The sequence below is a fragment of the Nesoenas mayeri genome, assembly GCF_963082525.1.
Source record: "Nesoenas mayeri genome assembly, chromosome: 14".
NCBI lineage: Eukaryota > Metazoa > Chordata > Aves > Columbiformes > Columbidae > Nesoenas > Nesoenas mayeri.
Window position 1 is genome coordinate 7872418 of NC_137556.1, and position 20579 is coordinate 7892996.

Sequence of the window (20579 nt, forward strand, 5' to 3'; positions counted from 1 at the left end):
TGACTATACAGGAACACAGCGGGTTCCCATGCTCAGAGCCAGTGGTCACTCCCGGTCAGAGCCAGAGTGATTAACACGTGTGTGTAATGCAGCCAGCCGGGAAAATCCCCTCTCCCTCACAAAACAAGGAATGAGGCAAACGGACAGTGTAGACACACTGTGGTATGTATCAACGTTTTATCCAGGTGGTTGTGCTACATATATATGGAGTAGGTTTAATCACACATAGCAGGGAATTGTATAAGAACTATGCAGGAGGATTAACCTTGATTTAATGGGAACAATTTTTTTTATTGCTCTTAAACAAATTGACAGGTTAGTGCTGGCTCCTTAGACATGGCAGCACTCATGCTAAGTCTGAATGACAGAAGATTTGAGTCGTTTCAGCACTAAAACATCCAGAGAGGTTTTTCACAGCCCTGGACCCAGTTGACATGATGCTAAGAAGCCCCCGCTTCCCAAATCTGAGAAAGGCTTCAAAGTTAAGCACAGTGTTCCTCAGCTTTGAGTTTAAACTATTAAATCCCAACCTGCCAGGCAGTCAGAGTGGGCCTCTTCTGCAGCTGAATTGCATTTGGCATATGGTTTTATTAGATGAAACTTTTCTCAGCCATGACAAGCACGAAAGACTGAGTATAAATAATATGTTTAAAAGCTGCATGGAACTGTTGTCTGTAAAACAATGTGTTGCTCTGAAATTGCCAATTAGAGTTCCTGTTCGTTTTGTTGTGGAAGAAAGACGTGGTCTGATGGCTTTTTATTTATTTATTTATTTTGGTTCAGATTAGGATGTAGAAAATCCTGGTCGTTTCTCACATTTCTAATTGACATTCTAAAGAGGCACATTCAGTGCAGAGATGTGCATGAGCTACTGAGTTTTATTGGGTTTTAGTTATGGCTAATAAAACCCATTTTGTGCACAGTTATTTAATTTGCATCTGTAATTGCTGCAGTTGTACATAAATTAGACATGCAATCGGAAGCCTAATTCAGCTTGTCTGCTCCTTATGCTACATCCATAATTATGGAGCCGTGCTAACTTCATGTTAGGAGGCAGAGATTTACTGAAGCAGTTGGCTCCAGGGAAACAAAGGGCTTGTTGCTCTCAGCTACTTACGTGATGGTTACACACCCAGGCTGGACTGGAAGTGCCTCGTGATACCACGAGTGGGGTTCACTCCCTGCTCTGCAGAATTCACAGTCTAAACAGATCTGGCAGGAGCTTTAACCACGTGCCCTGGTGCAGAGACGCAGCGGCGCAGCCCCCAGACGGGCATGGCTGCAGCTCTGCCTTGGCTGCCCTGCTGCAAGCTTATTCAGGCTCTTCCTGGCCTCTTTCCCTTTCCTCCCAAGTTACCAAGGGGAAGAGCTAGGAGGATGCTTAGAATCGTAGTATGTCCTGAGTTGGAAGAGATCTACAAGGATCATTGAGTCTAACTCCTGTCCCTGCATATGACAACCCTAAAATTTACACCACGTGTCTGAGGTCCTTGTCCAATAGCTTCTTGAATGTTGTCAGGTTTAGGTTTCCTAGAGGAAATTGTGCATCCCTAGCAGATGTTCAGTCAGCTCTACCCTGCGTTACCCAGAGCCTGTGAAAGACAAGCTGCTTGTGCAGTAGAGCATGAAGCCACCGGTGGTCAGCAGCCCCTGCTCCAGGAGCTGGCCGTCACTTCTTCGTTACTTGGTTCTTTCTCTCTGTTCAGTCCCCTGTTCCTCCCAAATATGTGTTTTCAGACCCCTACATTTTTGTGCTAACAGCCTCTCTTTTTTGCCTCTTTTCTTGCATCTCTTCACCTGTGTTTCCATCAGTGGTCCAGCACTTGAAAGCACATCGAAGTGTCTCTTCCCAAAGCCCACTGGCTCCGTCGTCATATTGTACATGTATCTGCCAAACAGAGCAACTCTTCTTCCCAAACAGTCCTTCTGCCTCCTCACACATGCCTTTTGGTGTGAGCCCTTTCCTTGCCCAGGTGGTTATCTGCAGAACCTGCTGGGGCTTTGCCATGACTTGTCTTTAGGGAAGGGTGTTGGTTTTCTGGAGGTTATTCTGAGTCATGAGCAGAAGGTGGGAATGCGGCTCTGTTGAAGTTCAGCTGCTGATACCAATGGGGCAGGATATTCCTCACAGGCCACTGGGTCTGTTTCTGACCTTGATGAGATTGATAGTTGCAGGGAATATCTGGATTGAGCCAGATCCAGGCCTGGAAGACTGGGAAACGAAGAGAGATGAGCTGCGTTTGCAGCTGGATGAGAAAGTACATTTTTTACCATCTCTTTGCCTTGACTATTGGCAAGAGAGGGTTTGTGCCACAGGCATCAGTCTCCCTGGGTGAATTCAGGACATATCTGCAAGACCACATGCTGTACTCTATAGGATTTTTTTGTTTAATCTTTTCACAAGGAAGTTCAATCGGTTGCCTTAGTTTCTCTGTTGTGAGACTTCAAATGGACCTGAAATTTGTGACGTTAAGAAATAATCCTGGCAGGTTCATGCTTCAGACACTTTGTCCTCTACTGACTTTCCTCTTTCTGTAGGTGATTCAAATACCGATGTTCTCCTTTGTCTCCCAGAGTATTACTTGGCTTTCCAGATGACTTTTTTAGACATAATTTTAGTGGAATTGTCTGAAAATATTTAGCCCCCCAAACAAAAACCGCCGTGCAGAGCCCACAGCTATGGCTCAGTCAGAAGAGGTAACTGAAACTCATGTGATGTGTAATGGTTGCTGCACTAATTTCATACCACAGTTTGACACTCCTGCTTTGTGGCTTCACCTTTAAAAGGCTTTTCCCTTTGCTGGCTGCTTTGCTTCCCTTCTTTTCCTATTGCGTGGTATGCTTTTGTGTGGCGGTGTTTTTTTCATTTTCTCTTTTTATTTTTTGTTTGTTTGGTTGGTTTTGTTTTCCACTGTACAGGGTATTTTGTTCACCGACAGTGCAACAGGCTGCTCAGAATCAGTATTCCTCAGTTCTTCGCAAGGCTGAGAAATATTGCCAAAGACTCGAATGACAATCTCCCATTCCAATGGCCTTTTGGATCAAGAAGTAGGTAATTGCTTAAAGCCAGAGGGTCTCTGCAAAAAACAAGCTGTCCGGCTGGAGAGGGGCTCTCCCTCATGTTGCCTGGTTGTGTTGAACTCCCACAGACACCAACCCTTTGGAAAGGTGCAGCCCTTCTTTTCACCCTGCCGTTCCACTGCTTCCTTGAACTAACCCTCTAATGCAGAATATACTTCAGAGAACTAAGGCAGGGACTGACTTTGCAATATGTGCGACTGTACAAGCTAGAGCTGGCTCCTGTCATTTGCACATGAACACCCCCAGCTGCTTTCCTGGTTGCATGTTCTCCTCCTCTTTGCTGTAGCCTGAGTTGGTCGGGCACTTTCACATTGTAGAGTGTATGTTCACTGAAGTGAAACACGTCTCCTTCTTCCATTATTTTTTTTACCCCTTAAAAAGCCTGAGCTTCAGTTTGAAAATAATTTCAAAACAATCCAAACTTGGTTTTGATGCAGCAGTTATTCAGCAAAGCACCAGAGTTGCCCAGCTGCACTGCAGTGATTCAGACTGAGGCACCTTGGACTGAAACCAGAATGTAAGAAACCTTTCTGAATGCTTAAGAAATTTTAGAGAAGATTGGCCAGAAATAGGTTGGAAGGAGTGAAAAAAGTAATAAATGAAAATTCTTTGATCCTAAGGAAAGGTCACACGGAAAACTTTGCACTGATGGCAGCCTGGAGCTCAGATGAAGAAAAGCTGGAGAACTGGGCAATGAGAGCACCAGGTGCCACCAACCCTCTGCTTCCTTTTGAAGCTCAGTGGGACAGGAGCAGCTCTTGATATCATTTTTCTAATAAAGCAGAAGCCAGTGAGAAAGTGGTGGGTATTGATTAGTGTCAGTTCAATAAATACATGTCCAGTTCCCACCCTGCAGAAGATCATGCAGAGTCCTACAAGTCCAAAATGACTGTTTGGGACTTGTGAGACCTTCCAGGGCACCAAAGCCAAGCAGAGTCGTTATGGGTACTTTCATGTCTTTTTCTGCATGGTTCAGTAGAACTGTAGGGTTTAGCTTTGCTGTTTTGTTGTGTAGACTTCTCTGTGGGGTAATGGAAAGGTACGAAGAATTTATCTCTTGAACAACTTCTTGCTCGGCGAGAAGTGAAAAAGGATACAGTGTGTTCTGACTTCAAATAATGGGACCATGTTACTACTTCTATTAACATAATATGCATTAATAATTAATATTTGCAGGTTTTGTTTGACCAGTATTTTTATCTAAACATTTAGGTTTCTTTGAATAATAAAGAAGATGGATGTACCGTTTGGTTACTAGAATGAAATTTAAACTGTGGTGTTACAGACAATGATTTGTGGAAGGTTCTTGTATTTGTTCCACTTCTTCCAGTGTTCATTGTTTGACTGATCACAGGCTCTTTTTAGAATCAAGTAAACTACGAGCAGCTAGGTAGCAAATTTTTAACTAGCTAGAAACAGGTGACAGAATTCAACTAATCACAGTCCAGTATTTGGATAAAACCCATAACCCATTGCAGAAACCCAGATCTCAAGTGACTTCGTTTTTACGGGTTTTGGACAGAAGGTGTTAATCACTGGTTCCCTTTACTCAGCAGAGCTCTCAGTTAACTTCTTGATTACTCTCGCAACTGCTTTCTAAGGCAAGCTGAAAGGTTATTTTGGTGTCAGCTTTGACATTTCCCATTTACTCTCCAAAAGTGACGGGTTAGAGGCTAAACAGTTTTTACACACTGTTCCAGTTCAGGAGGCAGAAACTACTTGGAGCTTCTACTTGAACCTTTGCAGCAACTGTCTGGTTTTACCCTTAATAGCTTCTCCTGTTTCTCTAAGAACCATTGACTTGTCTGGCCTTTTTAGCATCAGCTCGGGTTAGCACCATTTAGTGAGAATTTAATTGAATTTTTTTAAATGGAATATCTCAATTTGCTGTTGTTTCTGATAGCTTTCCAATATATTGGACTCCTTTTAAAAACGTTTCTAATAGATATGTTAGCCAAGTGAATTGTCTGCCAATCCTCCAACCACAGTTATACCTTGTTAAAATGAGAGTTTTTTCATTTTAGCAGTTATTGTGTATGTGTGTATATAGACACACATTTATTACTTAATATGCGAGTGTGTATACAGCTGTGTATGTGTACATATATATGCATATGTGTATGTATTTGTACATATATATGTAAAAGGCTTCCCAGCCCTTCTTACTAGACCTTGTACATTCACTTTTCAAAGTCTGATTTCATTCTCTGTAGCAAGAGCAGAGTCGTCATTAATACTAAAGCAATATTATAACACTCTGCAAAGTGAACATAAATGCAATTGATGACCACTTTATGCCTTATCTACACTGATAAAGATGATACCATCTTTAATGCAGGAGATAAATCCCTTGCTACATAGTTCTCGCGAGGCTTTTGGGGTGTGGTGGGTCTGATTTATCCCTATAGGAGAGTTCTCTGTCGCCTGCCAAAGAGCATCACATCCTGCCAGCTACATCTCATTTAATGGAGAAACGACCTCAGTTTGATTAGGCTGGAAGCCAATCTGAAGGACAAGTCAGACAGCACTGAGCACAACTTGCATATCAATAGTATGTGAATAACCCGACGAAAATACAGAGGTTCTGAAATAATGATCGTTCCTTTGGAGGAAAGGGTATAAGTGGTAGAAAGAGGCAAATGGAAATTCTTTCTAGTCCTGGTACTTGGAGTTGAGTTGGGTGAAATTTGTTATTGGTTATGAAAGACACTGAATTTTCAGTGACCTTCATCCAGATAAAGAAAAACCCTGAAGATATTGACTGAGTTCATGCCAGTGGGTTTGAAAAAAAAAGCCAACCAAAACATTTCCCTTCTTTCCCTTGAGATATTTTGTATTTTCAAACGAGTCTCTGAATTGGGGCTTGAAGTGCTTGGTTTCATATCCAATGAGTAAAACGTGATTTCAGATGAACCGAAATGATTTGTTTGTTTCTTCACTTAAAAAAAAAAAATCAGTATTCAAGTACGTTCAACACAAAAAGAACTAAAAATATCTCGGACCTGCCGGAAAACCAAACAACTGCATGATGTCCTGCCTCTAATCCCTCTAAAGCCCACAGATATTAGTGCTAAATTTAACTTGAAAAAGAAAGGTTGAATCCCAGCCCGCGGGAGCTGGGTGCCCCGCACACCCGGCTCGGCTGCGCCGGGCTGTTCCCAGGCTGCAGCTCCGCGCTGGGCAGCGGGAGGTGGGAGCAAGTCCTGGCTTTGTGTTCGTAGAGGTGATGGGGAATGCAGCAGAAACACCGACCACAATTTCTTTTCATTTTCCTCTTTTGCATTTGTGTTGTTCCAACTTCTGCCTTTTGATTTGCCTCCTCCCCAGAGGGTTTTGGTGTCTGTGCATCCATCCAGCTTCCTCCCCGCTCTCTCCATCCCTGGTAGATGCTTGGGAAAAATGCTGCATTTGGAAGCATCTCTTCTGGGCCGTTGTCTCTGGGATCCTGTCTCCCACCCACACACGCAATAGGGAGGGCCGTGTTTAGCAGTTTGCCATTGTAGACCCTGACAGATTCAGAGCTCTTGTACAAATGACAGAAGAAGCCTTTGCCCTTGATTTTGAAACGCCTTGGGAATAAACCTCATGCGCTTTCACTGGAGCAGAGACTGCTTCTCTCTTTCAGGGTTTTTTCCTGTCATTTTGAAGTTTAAGAAATTCCTGTGTCCTCCAACTTAGCTTTGTCTTTCTTACAGTCTCTAATCAATTGCAGCTGGTTTTGTTATTGCAGAAAGTCCAAGCAGATTTAGCAACAAGGATATTTTCAAAACATCGGTAAAATTATAAGTCCTTCTTTCTCTGCTTCGAATCCTGCAAGTGTAAGTAGCCAAGGTGCCGTACATCGCGCTGCCATTGCTCAGATGATGTTTTCTTCTTGTGAAACTCAAATTAACCTTTTTTTCCTTTTCCTGACTGACTGCTGATTTCTGGCATAATATTCTGAGATGTGCAAGAAGTTGGTTGAACTTCAAGGCAGTTCAAGTTTCACATAATCCTCACCTCACAGTTTGGAAAACTTTCTTCTGTGCTTTTCTTTACAAGGTGAAACAAGTAGACTGTTTACTTTGTCTAATTAAAAGATCATTACGATTATATAGAAGGACAGGAGCTGTTTGCATTGTCATTTATGTGATACATTATTTACACTGATGAGATTTTTACTATGTTTGTTATACTTGACATTGAAAACATTTAATTGGATCATTTACAACTTTATGAGTCTTTATACTTAAGAAAACAGCTCCACTTTTAAAAGGAAGGAATAATTCCGCTTTAAGTGTTACCAAAAGGCAAGATTTGTTGTTCTGCAGTCAGGGCTAAAAAGCATTGGAGACATGCAGATTTGCTTCAGCCATTGCTTTTCAATAGTATCTCCAATCGTGTGTGATTACTGTATGTATTCCTCTGTCTTTTCTTCTTCTCCCCACCCTCCCCGCCCTGGCGAGGAATTTGACTCTTTTTGAAAAACAAAAACAGAACAACAGCAAAACCAAAACAAACAACTTGTGTGTTTTCTAATGTTTGTTCAACTGTAATTAAACTTAATTTTCCCTTTTTGCAGCATAGTTGGCTTATGGAAGGGCAACTGCCGTCCCCCCCTGTAACCTGTTGTTATTCATGTCCTGTACTATGGTTTGGCATTTCATTCTGTTAAAAATGCAAGTGAGATTGTTAGATGTGTCACCTGGAAAGCCAGGGGGTCAGCTAGGCAGCTCACTTAATGTGCTAATTTGCTGTAATTTAATCATGCTTGGAATACGGATAGGATGTTCGAGCATCTTGGTGGCAGACTCGGACTTGGATAGCCCATAAACACTTCCTTAAAGCCCAGTGGGGAACAGTAAGTGTGGGTCAGATCCTGATCCTCTGCTTAGAATGAAGGGAGAAGGTATGTGCATTTGGGACCTCAGGTGGCACCTCCGGGGCTCCTACAGCTTTGTGGACTTGTGGCTCTGCGCCGAGCGCCTGTATGGAGACGTGGCCGAACTCCGCAGTTTAATTAATTATGCATTAGCTGCAAATGAGCTGGGGAGCGCTGAGCTCCCTTGGCGGCTCTGCACGAGTCCCGTAAAGCCGAGTGCGCTTTGCACGGGCTGCTGGGGCGGCGCTGGGCTCTGGGACTGGAAACTGCTGGGACGTGGTGAATCAGGCAACATGTTTTGCAAGTCACAGGCTCTGCGGTTCGGGCCAGTTTACAATGACTTGCCAAATGTTTGCAAGATAAGCATTTCCCAGATGCAATCAATTAAGTCAGTGAAACTTAGAAGTTGGCCCATAAATTAATTGTAGCGCCTTTATTTTTGTCTCTTTTTGAGCTTGTTTTTAAGCACTGAGTTAAAAACATCTTGCTCATTCATTATTTGGTGCTAAATTGTGAAACCTGTGTTTGCATTAGTAAGGTTGATGGGTGAAAATTTTCCAAAGTTTAAGTTTTCCTGTTGGAAAAACTTGATGTTCAGTTCTCCAAAAGCTCAATTTCAAGCAGGTCACACAGATTGGTTTGCCTGGCTGGTTTGCCATTCCTTTCATTTCACCTTTTTGACTATTATGTTGTAGTATAAAAGTTAAAATTGTAACACAATATGTTTCACCATTTTGAGAAAAAAAAGAGAAAGTTTTAGCCCAGGATGTTCTATTACCTTATTCTCAGTTAATCTTTTAACAGTGCAATTATGTCTCGTCTTTATGTTATTCATTGTGTGACTGTGGCCCTGATGAGATCAATTTAGTTTTCAACTTTTCTTTTTAGTATTGTAATACGCTTTCTCTTTGTTGTGATGTGCCAGGAAATATCTCCTTGGCAACATCTAGCCGTGGTTATTCTGAGTGCCTCTCGCCTGGCCGTGCGCCACCGTGTCCACCTGCCCATTGTCACTGCGCTAATTGGTTTATCCTTTGGAAAAGACAACTTTTTTCTTTCTGTTTTGAAAGTTCCCCTCAATTTTGCTACTTTGGTCATTTTCAACTTCGTTATTCTTTATAACTCTGATTCAGGCAGGGACTCGAGCAGTTTCTGAGATTTAAAGTCACTGTGCTGTTGCATGGGTGACAAGAAAGACGGGGAACGGTGATTGTGCCTTGTGGTTGCAGGAATGTGCATTTGTTCTGCAAATATGGGACAATTGTCCTGCCCCAAGAAGTTTACAAGACTTGCTCCATAAAGGCCCAAATGTACACTATTTGAAATACAGTTAACTGCTTTGAGCTCCTCCTGATTTAAAATGCCATGACCAGAGCATTCCAGCAAGAATTCAGCTGTGATACTGTGATATCTACTGGCCCTCTTGCAGCTGCAGTTTGAGACCTATCTTTGAGAGCCCAGCCCAGCTTACCCTGTCACCGTGGCAAACTTCCCTGGACAGATGAAAGGTGGAGCAGGCTCTGTGTTAGAATTTGATTTGGCTAGAAACAGCATTCAATTAAGAGGCAAGGAGCTCATAATGCGATGATATGGTTAGCAAAGCATGCATCCCGAAAGTTTCATTTTAAATTACTGCTCCTTCACAGATAAGGGCAGGACAAGGATATGTAACCACAGTGAGGATGCCTGGCGCATGCCTGGTCTTTAGAATACTAGTGTGATCTTGCTTTTGGTTTATATAAAAAAGTGGAAGAGGAGGAGTTGGAACATGGAACACACCCAAAAAGAGTTCTGCTGCAATAATTAATCTTGGTTAAAGAGTCACCAAGTAGCAGCTGCCGTGTTAACCTGTGATTCAAGAAATCACAAGAATCCTGAGTTCCAAGTTAAAACTGTGTTGTGACAACATCCTCCTGGGGTTGCTTTTTAAACAGGGATGACTCTGTATCGTGTGCCCAGTGCTCTCTGTGTGATTTCCCTCTCTTCTTTAGACCATTTTCAATTTGTTTTCACCTCACAGAACCTCTCTTCTGTTTTAATTCACCTTTCTGGATTTACCCAGCTTTTTATGAATGATCTATGGTGGAAGGGTCCAAATGCAGATTGTAGTACGGGGAAGGGATTTATAAATTATGAAAGACGAATGTAGCTGAGTAGGATGGTTAAGGAGGAGAAGAAAGGCAAATAGAGGACATTTGGAAAACAAAACAGCAAAAAGGAAGGTGAGCATGGCTGTAAAACAAGCAGAATTGAGGTTTTTAAAAAAATTAAAAACCAGAGAAACTATTGATTAGCAATGGAGAAAATACAATCATGATTGTGTGCAACTGGAATGAATAACAAACCCCCAAACTGAGGAACTTAAATGTGAGAGAAATCATTGCCAAGGGATAAAGAGCAAGATTTGTTGACTGTTCATTGTTGCTTCTGACCTCCGTGGGCTGGGCTTCAATTTGCCATGGAAGACAAATGAGGATTTTGGTAGAATACATGAACTCGCTAATTAGGGGCTAATTAAGAAGTCAGTTGATCACAGAGGACAGACACAACAGAAGCCTACAGCATCCGAGTGGCAGGGAGCATTACAGAAATATAACTTGTGATATAAAGTGCAGTTCCCAAAAGAACAGCTCTTTGTCAAGCTGTCGAGGCAGCTGGGTACTTTTCCAGAGGTGCAGATGTACCCAAGCAGTGGGAAGCTGAGAGCAAGTCCTCCCTGCCTGCCCCTGCACCCCTGCCACACAGCCCCTTCCTCTGCCTCTGCAGCACCGACTGAGAGAGGGAAAACACCGAACCAGCAAACACACACACACAAAACCAGCACCAAAAATGAAATCAAATAAACCACAAACAAACAAACAACAAAAAAATCCCAAACAAACAGAACCAAACCCAAGCCAAAACAGCTGATGGTTTGCAGCAAGCCACATGAGGGAATGAGAAGCTGGGAAGTCCCTTCAGGATTGTGTCCCAGGAATGGAGCTCAGCAGCAAACCAGAGAGTCAGAGGAGCTCATCCTGGTGAGGCTGCAGAGAAGGTGCTCAGCAGTCGGCTCAGGTGTTTGTCTGCTCCTGCCGTGACAGATGTAGTGTCTGCAAAAGCAAACCAGCTGCATTTGAAGTGGTGCCTGGGCAGTCTGAATGCTGCACGCTTGTGTTTGAACAGAAATTCCAGCGAGCGGCTGTGCTGCCGAACCGCAGATGATGGCTGTGAACATGGCAGCAGTTCAGTCTCCCGGCTGCCTGTCCTGGGCCCTGCTCTGGGCTGGCCGGGAAGTCCCTTTCCCCTACCAGAAAGAGGAGCTAAAAAAATCAGAAGCTGCTTTTTCAGGACAATATTGCTGCTGTGAGATTGGGGAGCCCTAAAGCTGGAACTGTTTAAGTGCAGGAGGATCATAAGGGACTTTTGGAGAACTGTAGGCGCAGCCATGTTTCCCTGAGCCTTTTTGAAAGGGGTCGTGAAAAAACAAACCAGGATCACAAGCCAGCAACTGTACTTTTGGTGGATGTCCTGAAGGGAGTGACAGAAAACACAGGCAGTGTTCGTGGCAGGCAGCGTGTTCATGCTTCAGTAACTCACAGCATCTGTTTGTGCTTTGCCTGCCGCGATGGGTAAGGCAAAATCAGAAGATGCCATGTAATGAGGCTTCTGTAAAGCACATGATATCAAAGATTAATGAGCAAAGCAAAAAAATTCCAAGAAAATAAGGTGGTGCCAGATATCCCAAACTGTCACAGATGCAGAATTCTTCTGGAGACCTACAGAGACAAACCTGATGTTTTTGTCAATGTGAATTTTGGGGACGGGACCCAGGCTGCATGATGCTATGAACACCATGGTGCTGGGTGTTCACACCTCTGCTCCCGGTGGGCATGGGAGCTCAGGTAGAGCCCAGATACAATAAGTAAAATAGGAGACTGAAAAATGGAATGGTTTAGGTAAGACAGGGGATATTGCACAATGCTCCGGAGAAGGCAGCAGTGCAGAGTGATCTTGTGTGACATATAATGCTGTAAGCAATTTGCACCTGTGTGGTATAAAGACCTTTCCTCTTTCGGTTTTGATGTGCTCTACGTATATTAATGCATCATTGGGGCTGTCACAGCTGTGGACATTGGTTCTTGAGTCAACAAACAACTAGGACTTTGCTGCCTTAGGAGTGGTTAAGATCACTCGTCTGTGTTAACCCAGAAGAGCTCCAGGCTGCAGCATCGAGCAGGATTGTGCACATGCTTGTTCCTCGGCAGTTTTGCTGCCCAGCCCTCGGCTGCCTCCTGCATCCCCCGGCACCCCGGGAAGGCTGTGTGGGAGGCAGGCGCACCAGCCAGGCTGCCTGCCTTCTGATCTTATGCTTAAGCCAGAAGCACAGGTTTCCGTTCTATCGACAACTTGGGCACTTTTTATTCCTTCACTGGAAGAAGGTCTTCAGTGGTAGGAGAAAACCACTAAAGTATCAATGATTTTTTAGGTGGATTTAGAAAAAAGATATTTTTTGGCGGGATTTTTGGGTGAATTGTTAAAGTGCTGCTGTCCTTCTGATTTATTCTGGATGCGCAGCACAAGAACGATACACAACCTTGTTTCTCAGTGGTTAATTTCCACAAATGTGAATTTTTCCTAACTGGAGCAAGGAGGTGGTTTCACTGCTGCAGGCTCTTGTTAGTCCCTGCAAATGCCAAGTGTCTGCTCTTGGGAGATGGAGAACAAAGTTGGCACCAATAATTAGTGGCTGATGCACTGATTTGGCAAAAGTTGTTGAAAATGAACATCTGATGCAGAGGTCTTGGGATGATTCAGTGAAACACAGTGCAGTTTGAGATGACTTTTGGAATGATGTTGTGCAAAATGCAGGAGTGACAGAAGGAAGATAACATGGAAAATGTGAAGGAGAAGTTTGATCTCTTATTTAGTTTTTTGAGTTTTTCTCTTGAGCTTTTCTAGCATATTGTTACCAGTACAATGATACAGCAGAGCTACTGATGTTAAGTAAGGACAATTGAGATGCCAAAACACGGCAGATTTCTCATTTACTATAGAGGCAACTTTGTTTCGCTCCCTCGCAGAAAGATACAGGTATTAATTTGATTTGGATGTAACCACTGTTCAGGAGCAAATACAATGTGGGTATAACACAGCGCCAACAAATCCAACAGTTCATCACCCAAGGGACAGAGCGGTGCCGGAGGAGGCGGCGGTGCGGTGCGTGGTCAGGCCGTGTGCGGAGGCAGCCCTGGCTGTCCCGCCAGAGCCGCCGGGAAAGGACACTTGGTGGGAAGCTGGACATGAACCAGAAATCTCGAAGCTACTGTTGTAAAAGTTTTGAGCTGTGCTGCTGTTTTGGAGTGGTTCCAACACCAGCTGGAGCTGGTGTGACTTGGTCTCTGCTGGAAAGCACAGCGGGTCAGTGCCTCATAGGTACCGGTGCCCACCAATTTGAAGTGGTTGGTTGGCACCTGCTGGCAGTGAGATCACTCCCAGGGAATGTCCTGATAACTTTTCTCAGGAGCTGGCAGGACTGTGAGGGCTATAATGTGACAGTGATGAAGTGAGGAGCAAAGAGGGAGCACAGGCAGTTTGCACTGCAGGGTGATTAATGCAGGATGGTAGGATCGCATTTTGCCTCTGGCTGATTTACTCACAGCAGGAATAAAGATACCACACAAAGAGTTAGTTTGACTTTGACACGTAAAGGAAAGAAATGAAAGCACAAAAGCTCTAGATACCTTGACAGCCGACTATCCACCCAAATCAACAGCAGAGCTGCCAGTCTGCAGCCGCAGCACAGGACTGGGGCTCTCCCCACCTGCCCAGCACTGCTGGTCTGCAGCAGCAGCTCCGATAGCTTTGGCCTTGCTGCTCATTGCTGTAGGATTGTGTGAGCAGCAGAGACACGACACAACCTGCAGCCCCTGCCAGCCTAGTCTCACTTTTCTAGAGAGCTTTTAAGATTTATTGTCAAATTTTACAGTAACTGTGATTTGCCTTATAGATCATGAATACATGATTGCACCACGATCCTCTAGTGAATCCCCTGAGACTGCACTGATAGCTAGGTAACTGATTCTGGGTGCTAACAAGAACTAACACTGAAGCTTTCCCAGTGGAGCGAGCCGTGAGTGTTGTTGGAGCTGGCTGCCTGGCAGATTTTGAGCCCTGTAAAGAACTCTCTCCATTGCTGCAAGGCCGGACCCGTTCTCCCTGCACGGTTAACCTGGGAGTGACAGCTGGGCTCTGCGTGAAGAGTGAATTTTCATGCTGAATCATGGATTCTGACCAGATTAATTTAAAATACTTGCAACACCAGGAGCAGAAGCTGCTGGGAGCCTTAAGGCTGGCAGCGAGAACGTGGTGTTTCTGCTTATTAACCGCAATAAATGCTGCCCTCCCAGGAGAAGGATGCTGTGGCTCCATGGGAATGTAGGACCACGGCATGTGGCTTTCTGTCTGTCCGGTGAGCAAGGGCAGCTCTGCGGTGGCCTGCAGCTGTGGGTCTTGTGACAAACATGGCCTTGGAGCTTGGTGGAGTAAAATGCTGCTGGGGTAAATGAGTCTTTTAGGGACTGTCCTTAGACTGGAGGTTTCTTCTGGGATGCTCAGAGACAGGCGTCTCAGCACACAAGGCACAGCCTGAAGCCTGGGGCAGTCAGGGGCGCTGCGGTGGGGCTGGCTGTGCATCCCTCCTGGCAGCCCGAGGCTGTAGAGGTTGGAATGTTGCTGTGACCGTGGCAGGGAGCTGCAGGCAGCTCTGCTCGGGCTGTTCATTGCCCAGGACCTGCTGAAATGGCAGCCCGAGGCTGCTGTCTAAAGGCAAGAGCACAGATGTTCTCGTAATGAGCCCAGTGATCTGATGACTCATTCATCCCTTCTCAAGCAGCCAGTTTTGATGTGAAAACTTCAATAAATGAAGATGGAGAATCCACTTTTGTAGCATTTCCAAGACTTGTTTCTTATTTCTGCTTTGAAGGAGATGGCTTTAGCTTCCTCCCTTTGCTTTCTATTATGTTTTTGTGAACTGAACTGGGAGCCTTTTATCAATCCACAGAGCTCTCACTGCCTTTCTTCACCTCTGAGCAAGTCTTTTCCTGACATTCTCTGAAATCAAGAGATTGTAGTTGGGATTTTCAGGTCTCTTGTAGTGCAAATGATAATAATGATATTAATGCTAATAATTGTTATTCTGTAGAGTGAAATGTCAAGATTCCATGTTTTCATGTTAATTTTTAGTACATAGGTGCCGCATTAACTGCATCCCGTCCTGTCAGAGAACGTGCTTTTCATATCACAGAGGCCATTAGAAATCGTTAGTAATAAAGTTGGCTACTATTGTGCCTGATGGATTGGTCTTTGACATACAATAATGCAAAGTGACATGACAAATTGGGAACGAAGGATGAAAGGCTGTTAAAAGAATTGTGAATGTAGTTATAAATGAATTCATTTCATATCTAAAATGTGTTCCTAAATTGTACCGATAAAGAGGATCCATGTCATCATTGTTGAATTACATGTGTGTATCCAGGAAATAATGTATTGAAGCAGGAGGGGTTAGTTTGTTACTACTTGGCTGGATATAAAGAAGTTATATTGGCAGCTGCACTTGACTTGAAATAAGTTTCTGTGGGCACCAAGATCAGATTTTAAAGTGTGGTGTCTGTCTTTTATTGTGGTTCTGATGTGGAGGGTATCCTTGGGTAGCACAAGACCCCTTTTAAACAACAAGTCTTTTATTGCAAACAGCTCCATTCTTCTCATCAAGACATTGATACGACTTACTGTCCTTTTGGCCTTGTATTTATTACGCAATATGACTTCGAAGAAAGTGTTGCTTTTACTTTGCAAAGTCAAAATCTCTTGGGTCAGATTTCTTTCTCATTTAGGTCATTTTTAATTGACATTGAGTGAAACTAACGCAGAACGTAGCAAATGCTGCTGCTTCCAATTTATACCAGTTTAGCTGAGACCTGAGCCTGAACCTCTCTTGGTTGATGACTCGTTTGTCTGTTTGATTTCAGCGGCTAACCTCACTAATTTGGACAGCCTCGACAGTGCGTTGGGCTTTATTGAAGACCGGGTGCGCAGATCCAGGCAGCGCTATCGAAGGCACGCGACGGACGACGATTACAACATTGAAGTCCTTCTGGGAGTTGATGACTCAGTTGTTCAATTCCATGGGAAAGAACACGTTCAGAAGTACCTGCTGACCCTGATGAATATTGTGAGTACAACCCTGCTAACTGCACTGGGGGAAGGCACTGAAAGGAGCTGAATGGAGGTTGGTTTAGCTATCTGAATAAGGCAGAACAGGTTTGCCTCATGGCAGGAGATAAAATAAGTCTAGGAGGAACATCCAGGCCACATCCAGAAAAAAAAACAACCAAAAGGGGAGACAGAAAAGAAGATAAAAAAGGGCCAAGGAAGAAGCTGGCTGTGCGCCTTTTAAAATGCTCACAGTTCTGCTTATGGGCTTTGGTGGATGAGGGCACAGGATCAGGGGCTCATGTTCTTGGTAGTCATTATGTTTCAGGTGATATTCCCTTAACCTGAGCTCCCTGCTGAAAAACATGGTTTGGGGAACTGTCTTCAAATAAGGTTCTATTAGAAACTTCAATTGGCTTATACATTTTAAAAACTACTCAGTTCAATTCTTTGATTCCTCAACAACTACGTTAGGTCCCAGGCTGCCTACCTACTCCTTGTTCACCCTGCAGCAAAATGTTATGCACTATATCACTGAACTTTCTTAAATTGATTTAGTATTTACTCCATGATTGACATCTTTAGGTTTCCTTAGTTAAATATTTAATCTTCAGAAACATGGTCTGTGCAACAGACTATATAGTGTAATGATGATGAAAGGAGACACTGGAGAATATTATATTTGAAAGAACCGTATTTTCTTTCTAAAGATCAGTGCAGCAGCCCCAGCAGCCCTGCAGTACCCTGGTCAGTAAGCAAGGATTCTATTTTGTGGGAAAAGAATCAAGTTTTGAAAAATCATCTCTGTTATAGATCAAAATCAAAACACATTTTATTCAAAAACTGGAAGTGAGTGTAGCCCCATTCATAGGCAACTCTTTTGGAGTTGACTTTCTTCATTCTCATTTGTAACAGGAGTCTTGTCTGAATAAAACACTCTTCTGTAAAAACTTTCAATTCAGTGAACGTATGTTCTTAGTGAAATATTGTTGAGTAAAGAGTTGTAGAACTGCTCCGTTTTGACAAATAGAGTGTGACTGCTGAAGTTTAGAGTCATGTCAAGAGCATGAACGTCTGCAGGTGATCTCTTGGCAACACAAACCATAGAGGCAGATGTATGGACAGAAATCTGTGCTATTGGGTACATTTGCTTGGGATGCATTTTTTTCCAAGATGTATTTTTTTAATTATGAAGTTTGTTTTTTTTTCTTTCTTTATTACGTTATTTTAACAATGTGTAGAATGTCACTGTGGAATACAATTTAAGAAAATCCCTTGTGTGACATGAATTCAGTTGCACTGACTTTTTATAACAGTATTGTAAATAGTTAAAAACCTGCACTAACATTAGAGTTACAGGGTACTTAGTGTCTGCTCTGATGGATGTAAATACATATATTCTAACAAAAATGATATAGTGAATTTCATTTATTTGTGTGGTTTGTTTCCTCTGAGGCTTAAAACAAAGTCTACTGTGAAACAGATGGTTTTATATATCTCTAAATTAACAAGCCAAACAGGCCAAACCAGGAATGTGGCAAAGAGGCTGAAATAGATTAAACAGGACTCTCTACTTAGCATGTCACTTAAAGCTATTTTTAAGAATTAAAATATACAGTAATGGTAAAGAAGCCATAAATGTTCCAGCTCTGGAAGATACTTTTTCCTAATTTTAGTAAACCACCCAACACACAAATTGTAAGAAATAACAACTCTGCAGCATGCTGTCTGTGCAAGTGAATTAGAAAGTGCAGCCTGTGTAACCAGAGGGCTGTCGCAGCTCTTGGCAAAGGCAGTAGTTGTTCTGTTGGGAGATCTGAGGTAGAAACATGTCTTTTGGGGACTGTCCTTTGCCTTATGTCCAAGATATGAGGAGCTATTTGAAGTCCACAAGGCCTCTCAAGGAGGCTCAGGGTAGACTTTGGCACTCATCAGTGTGGTCCCGTTCTTCCCTTCCTCAAAACCTGGCTGGTTGCTGGAGACTGTATTTGATGTATGCGATGGTAACCAGTTCTGTTTCCAGCTGTCCAAGCATTGCTCCAGTATAGAGGGGTTTGTTACTGCAGATACCAGGTGATGCTGGGGACTCGTATGTGTTGAGGGACATCACAACACAGAACTTCTCCTTCTCCTTGCCCTTGGCAGTGGAACTCCAGCTGGCAGCCCCTCCAGCTCTTGTCCTCATTGCTAGATGGACGCAAGGGTTATTTCTGTGTAGATCATTGCTTTGGTGTCCTTTGCTGAAATTTGCACAGTGAGTCTCCCGTTGTCCTCTCTCCTACCTCCCTAAGTAGCTGTGGTGGTGTTTTGTTTGTTTGTTCGTTTTAGAAAGTGGGCCAAGTATAAAAAGCCTTGAGATGTCCAGCTGTTAGCAGTCACATATAGACAGTATGTTTCTAAAGAAATGCGTAGGTCCAATCATGTCTGAAAAAGAAGAGACAGCTACAAAAAATTCCAGCTGAATTTTTAAATCGGATGGAAGATCTCACTATAACCATCAGATTGTGTGTACCCTAGTGGTTTTATGGATGTCATCAATTAGCTTCCTACAGTAACAAGGCAGTAAACATAGAATCAAAGAATGCATATAGCATTCAAATAGCTGAATTTGTGTGGTTCCAAAAATGAAATAAATCCCAGGTGAATCCTCCCTTATGCTCCTGGAGGCATGTAATCGCTTTCCCAGAAGTAACTCCTAGCGTGGCTGTTTTTCCCCACTTTGCTTGATTTCACTGTGTGTGATGGTGTGAGCAGTTGTCCTTAATTAACTTTTCTTGAGGATCTTGGGTGGAACCCTACAACCAACCCAATCAAAACAATATATGTTTTTCAAGCCCAGTGCAATAACTTAGTAAATCTGGTTTGTGCTGCTTAAGTGATGTGTTACAGCCCACACCTAAAAGCCATAAAATGAGAAAAACCAGGGGCCGGGTGTCCTGGCTATCTTGAATAGCTGTGCTAGTATTTATCCCAAAGTTTGGAAATGAAGTCACTCCCAAACGAATGGTGATAGACGCCAGAGGATTTTTAACACTTTGGGCCGCAGCCACGTATCGCCTGTCTGCGCGCCAGCCCTTCCACCGCAGTGAGCTCGGCCTCTCGCCACCCCCTTTCCACCCCCAAGTCATTTCCTCATACAAAAACTCTGGTTTCTCTTGACATCCTCTCTTTTCTCTGCACGGCACCATCAGGACATTGAGTTCATCTTTGGAAAATATGCCATTGTTTTCGCTTTAGAGACCCTCGGCTGCCTCTTGCTTGCACCATTTTCTTTCGTACGTCCTGCTGTGTTTTTTCCTGGGAAGGATATTAGCTTGCACAGCCCTCTGCATTTCCAAGCATGAGCCCACACATTGCACAAATTAACTTTGTATTTATAGCATGCAGGAGCATTGCAGCAGAGGAGAGATATTTGGGCCGTATCTTGCAGCTCTGTAGCTTACTCAAGAACATGGAAAGTAATTTAATTTCAGCAAGAATGTGGTTAAAAAATCCAGGGATTTTGTCTGCTCATACAGGTGTTGTGGAAATATTAGAAAAGCACAGGTCTAGAAGCGGCGTTGGAGAGTGATCTTGTTCCTTGGGGAACAAATGTATTGTACTGCAGGACGCTTTGGGATGAGGAGCAAGGGGCTGAATGGACATTACTGAGCTGAAGTGGGTATTGGTGGTAGCCAGTCCCAGGGCTGAAGTTCTCTGATCATTTCAGAACTCTCTCAGAAATAGTTTTCAGGATGAAGCAGGACATTTGCTGCCCGCTGTGGGAGAGCAGCAGACTTGAGATCCACCGGTACATTCACCTGGCTGTGCCTGCAGCGTTGGTGAGGGTGAATATTTCAGCCTCCACGCTCCTGTGTTTAGGGTCACATCCAGGATGGATGTCCTGGTAACAGAGGGGCAGAGGCAGAATATGTGATCTTACAGTATTCTGGCCATTCTGAATAGCAGTGTCTCATGATGTGAGTTCATTTTCAAATGGTTTTGAATGTATTGGCTCCATCTGTCTTGACTTTAAGTCTTCCAGCTTCATATCCCTCTTCAAATTTTGTTGTTTGTTTCCCTCCCTGCCCCAGTGAGGCCACTGTTGTAGCTTTTTCTTCTATCCTTCCTTTCTTCCTTCACAATATTCCTCAATTTCTCAGCTACCTCATTTTCTAATACTGGCAATTGTCATCTGTCTGTATTTTTTGGAAGCATTTGTCTACAAACGATAGACATTTTCCAATTTTAGGACAATTTCCATGGGGAAAAAAATTCTTTAGTTTCCTTTCTGTTCCTTTACTGTAAAAAATGTGGTACTGCAACATGTAGTGGTTAGTCTGTTACATCCACGTAATAGATACATGGCCAAAATGTTTGCAATGCTAAAATCCATCCCCTCAAAGTAGATAGGTGCCTAACTGCCATGATTTCAAAGGCAGATGGACCCTGAATAGGATTT

At 43.4% G+C, this 20579-nt stretch overlaps 1 protein-coding gene across 1 annotated transcript in view; it reads left to right on the plus strand.

Annotated features, from left to right (window-relative positions):
* The window catches only part of ADAMTS2 (ADAM metallopeptidase with thrombospondin type 1 motif 2), a gene marked incomplete at both ends in the record, with an annotated part of 176836 nt that overhangs the window by 105426 nt on the left and 50831 nt on the right, over positions 1–20579 (plus strand). Inside the window, 1 exon segment of the mRNA XM_080353550.1 lies at positions 15955–16157. Within this exon segment, the coding sequence (XP_080209676.1) occupies positions 15955–16157 (203 nt within the window).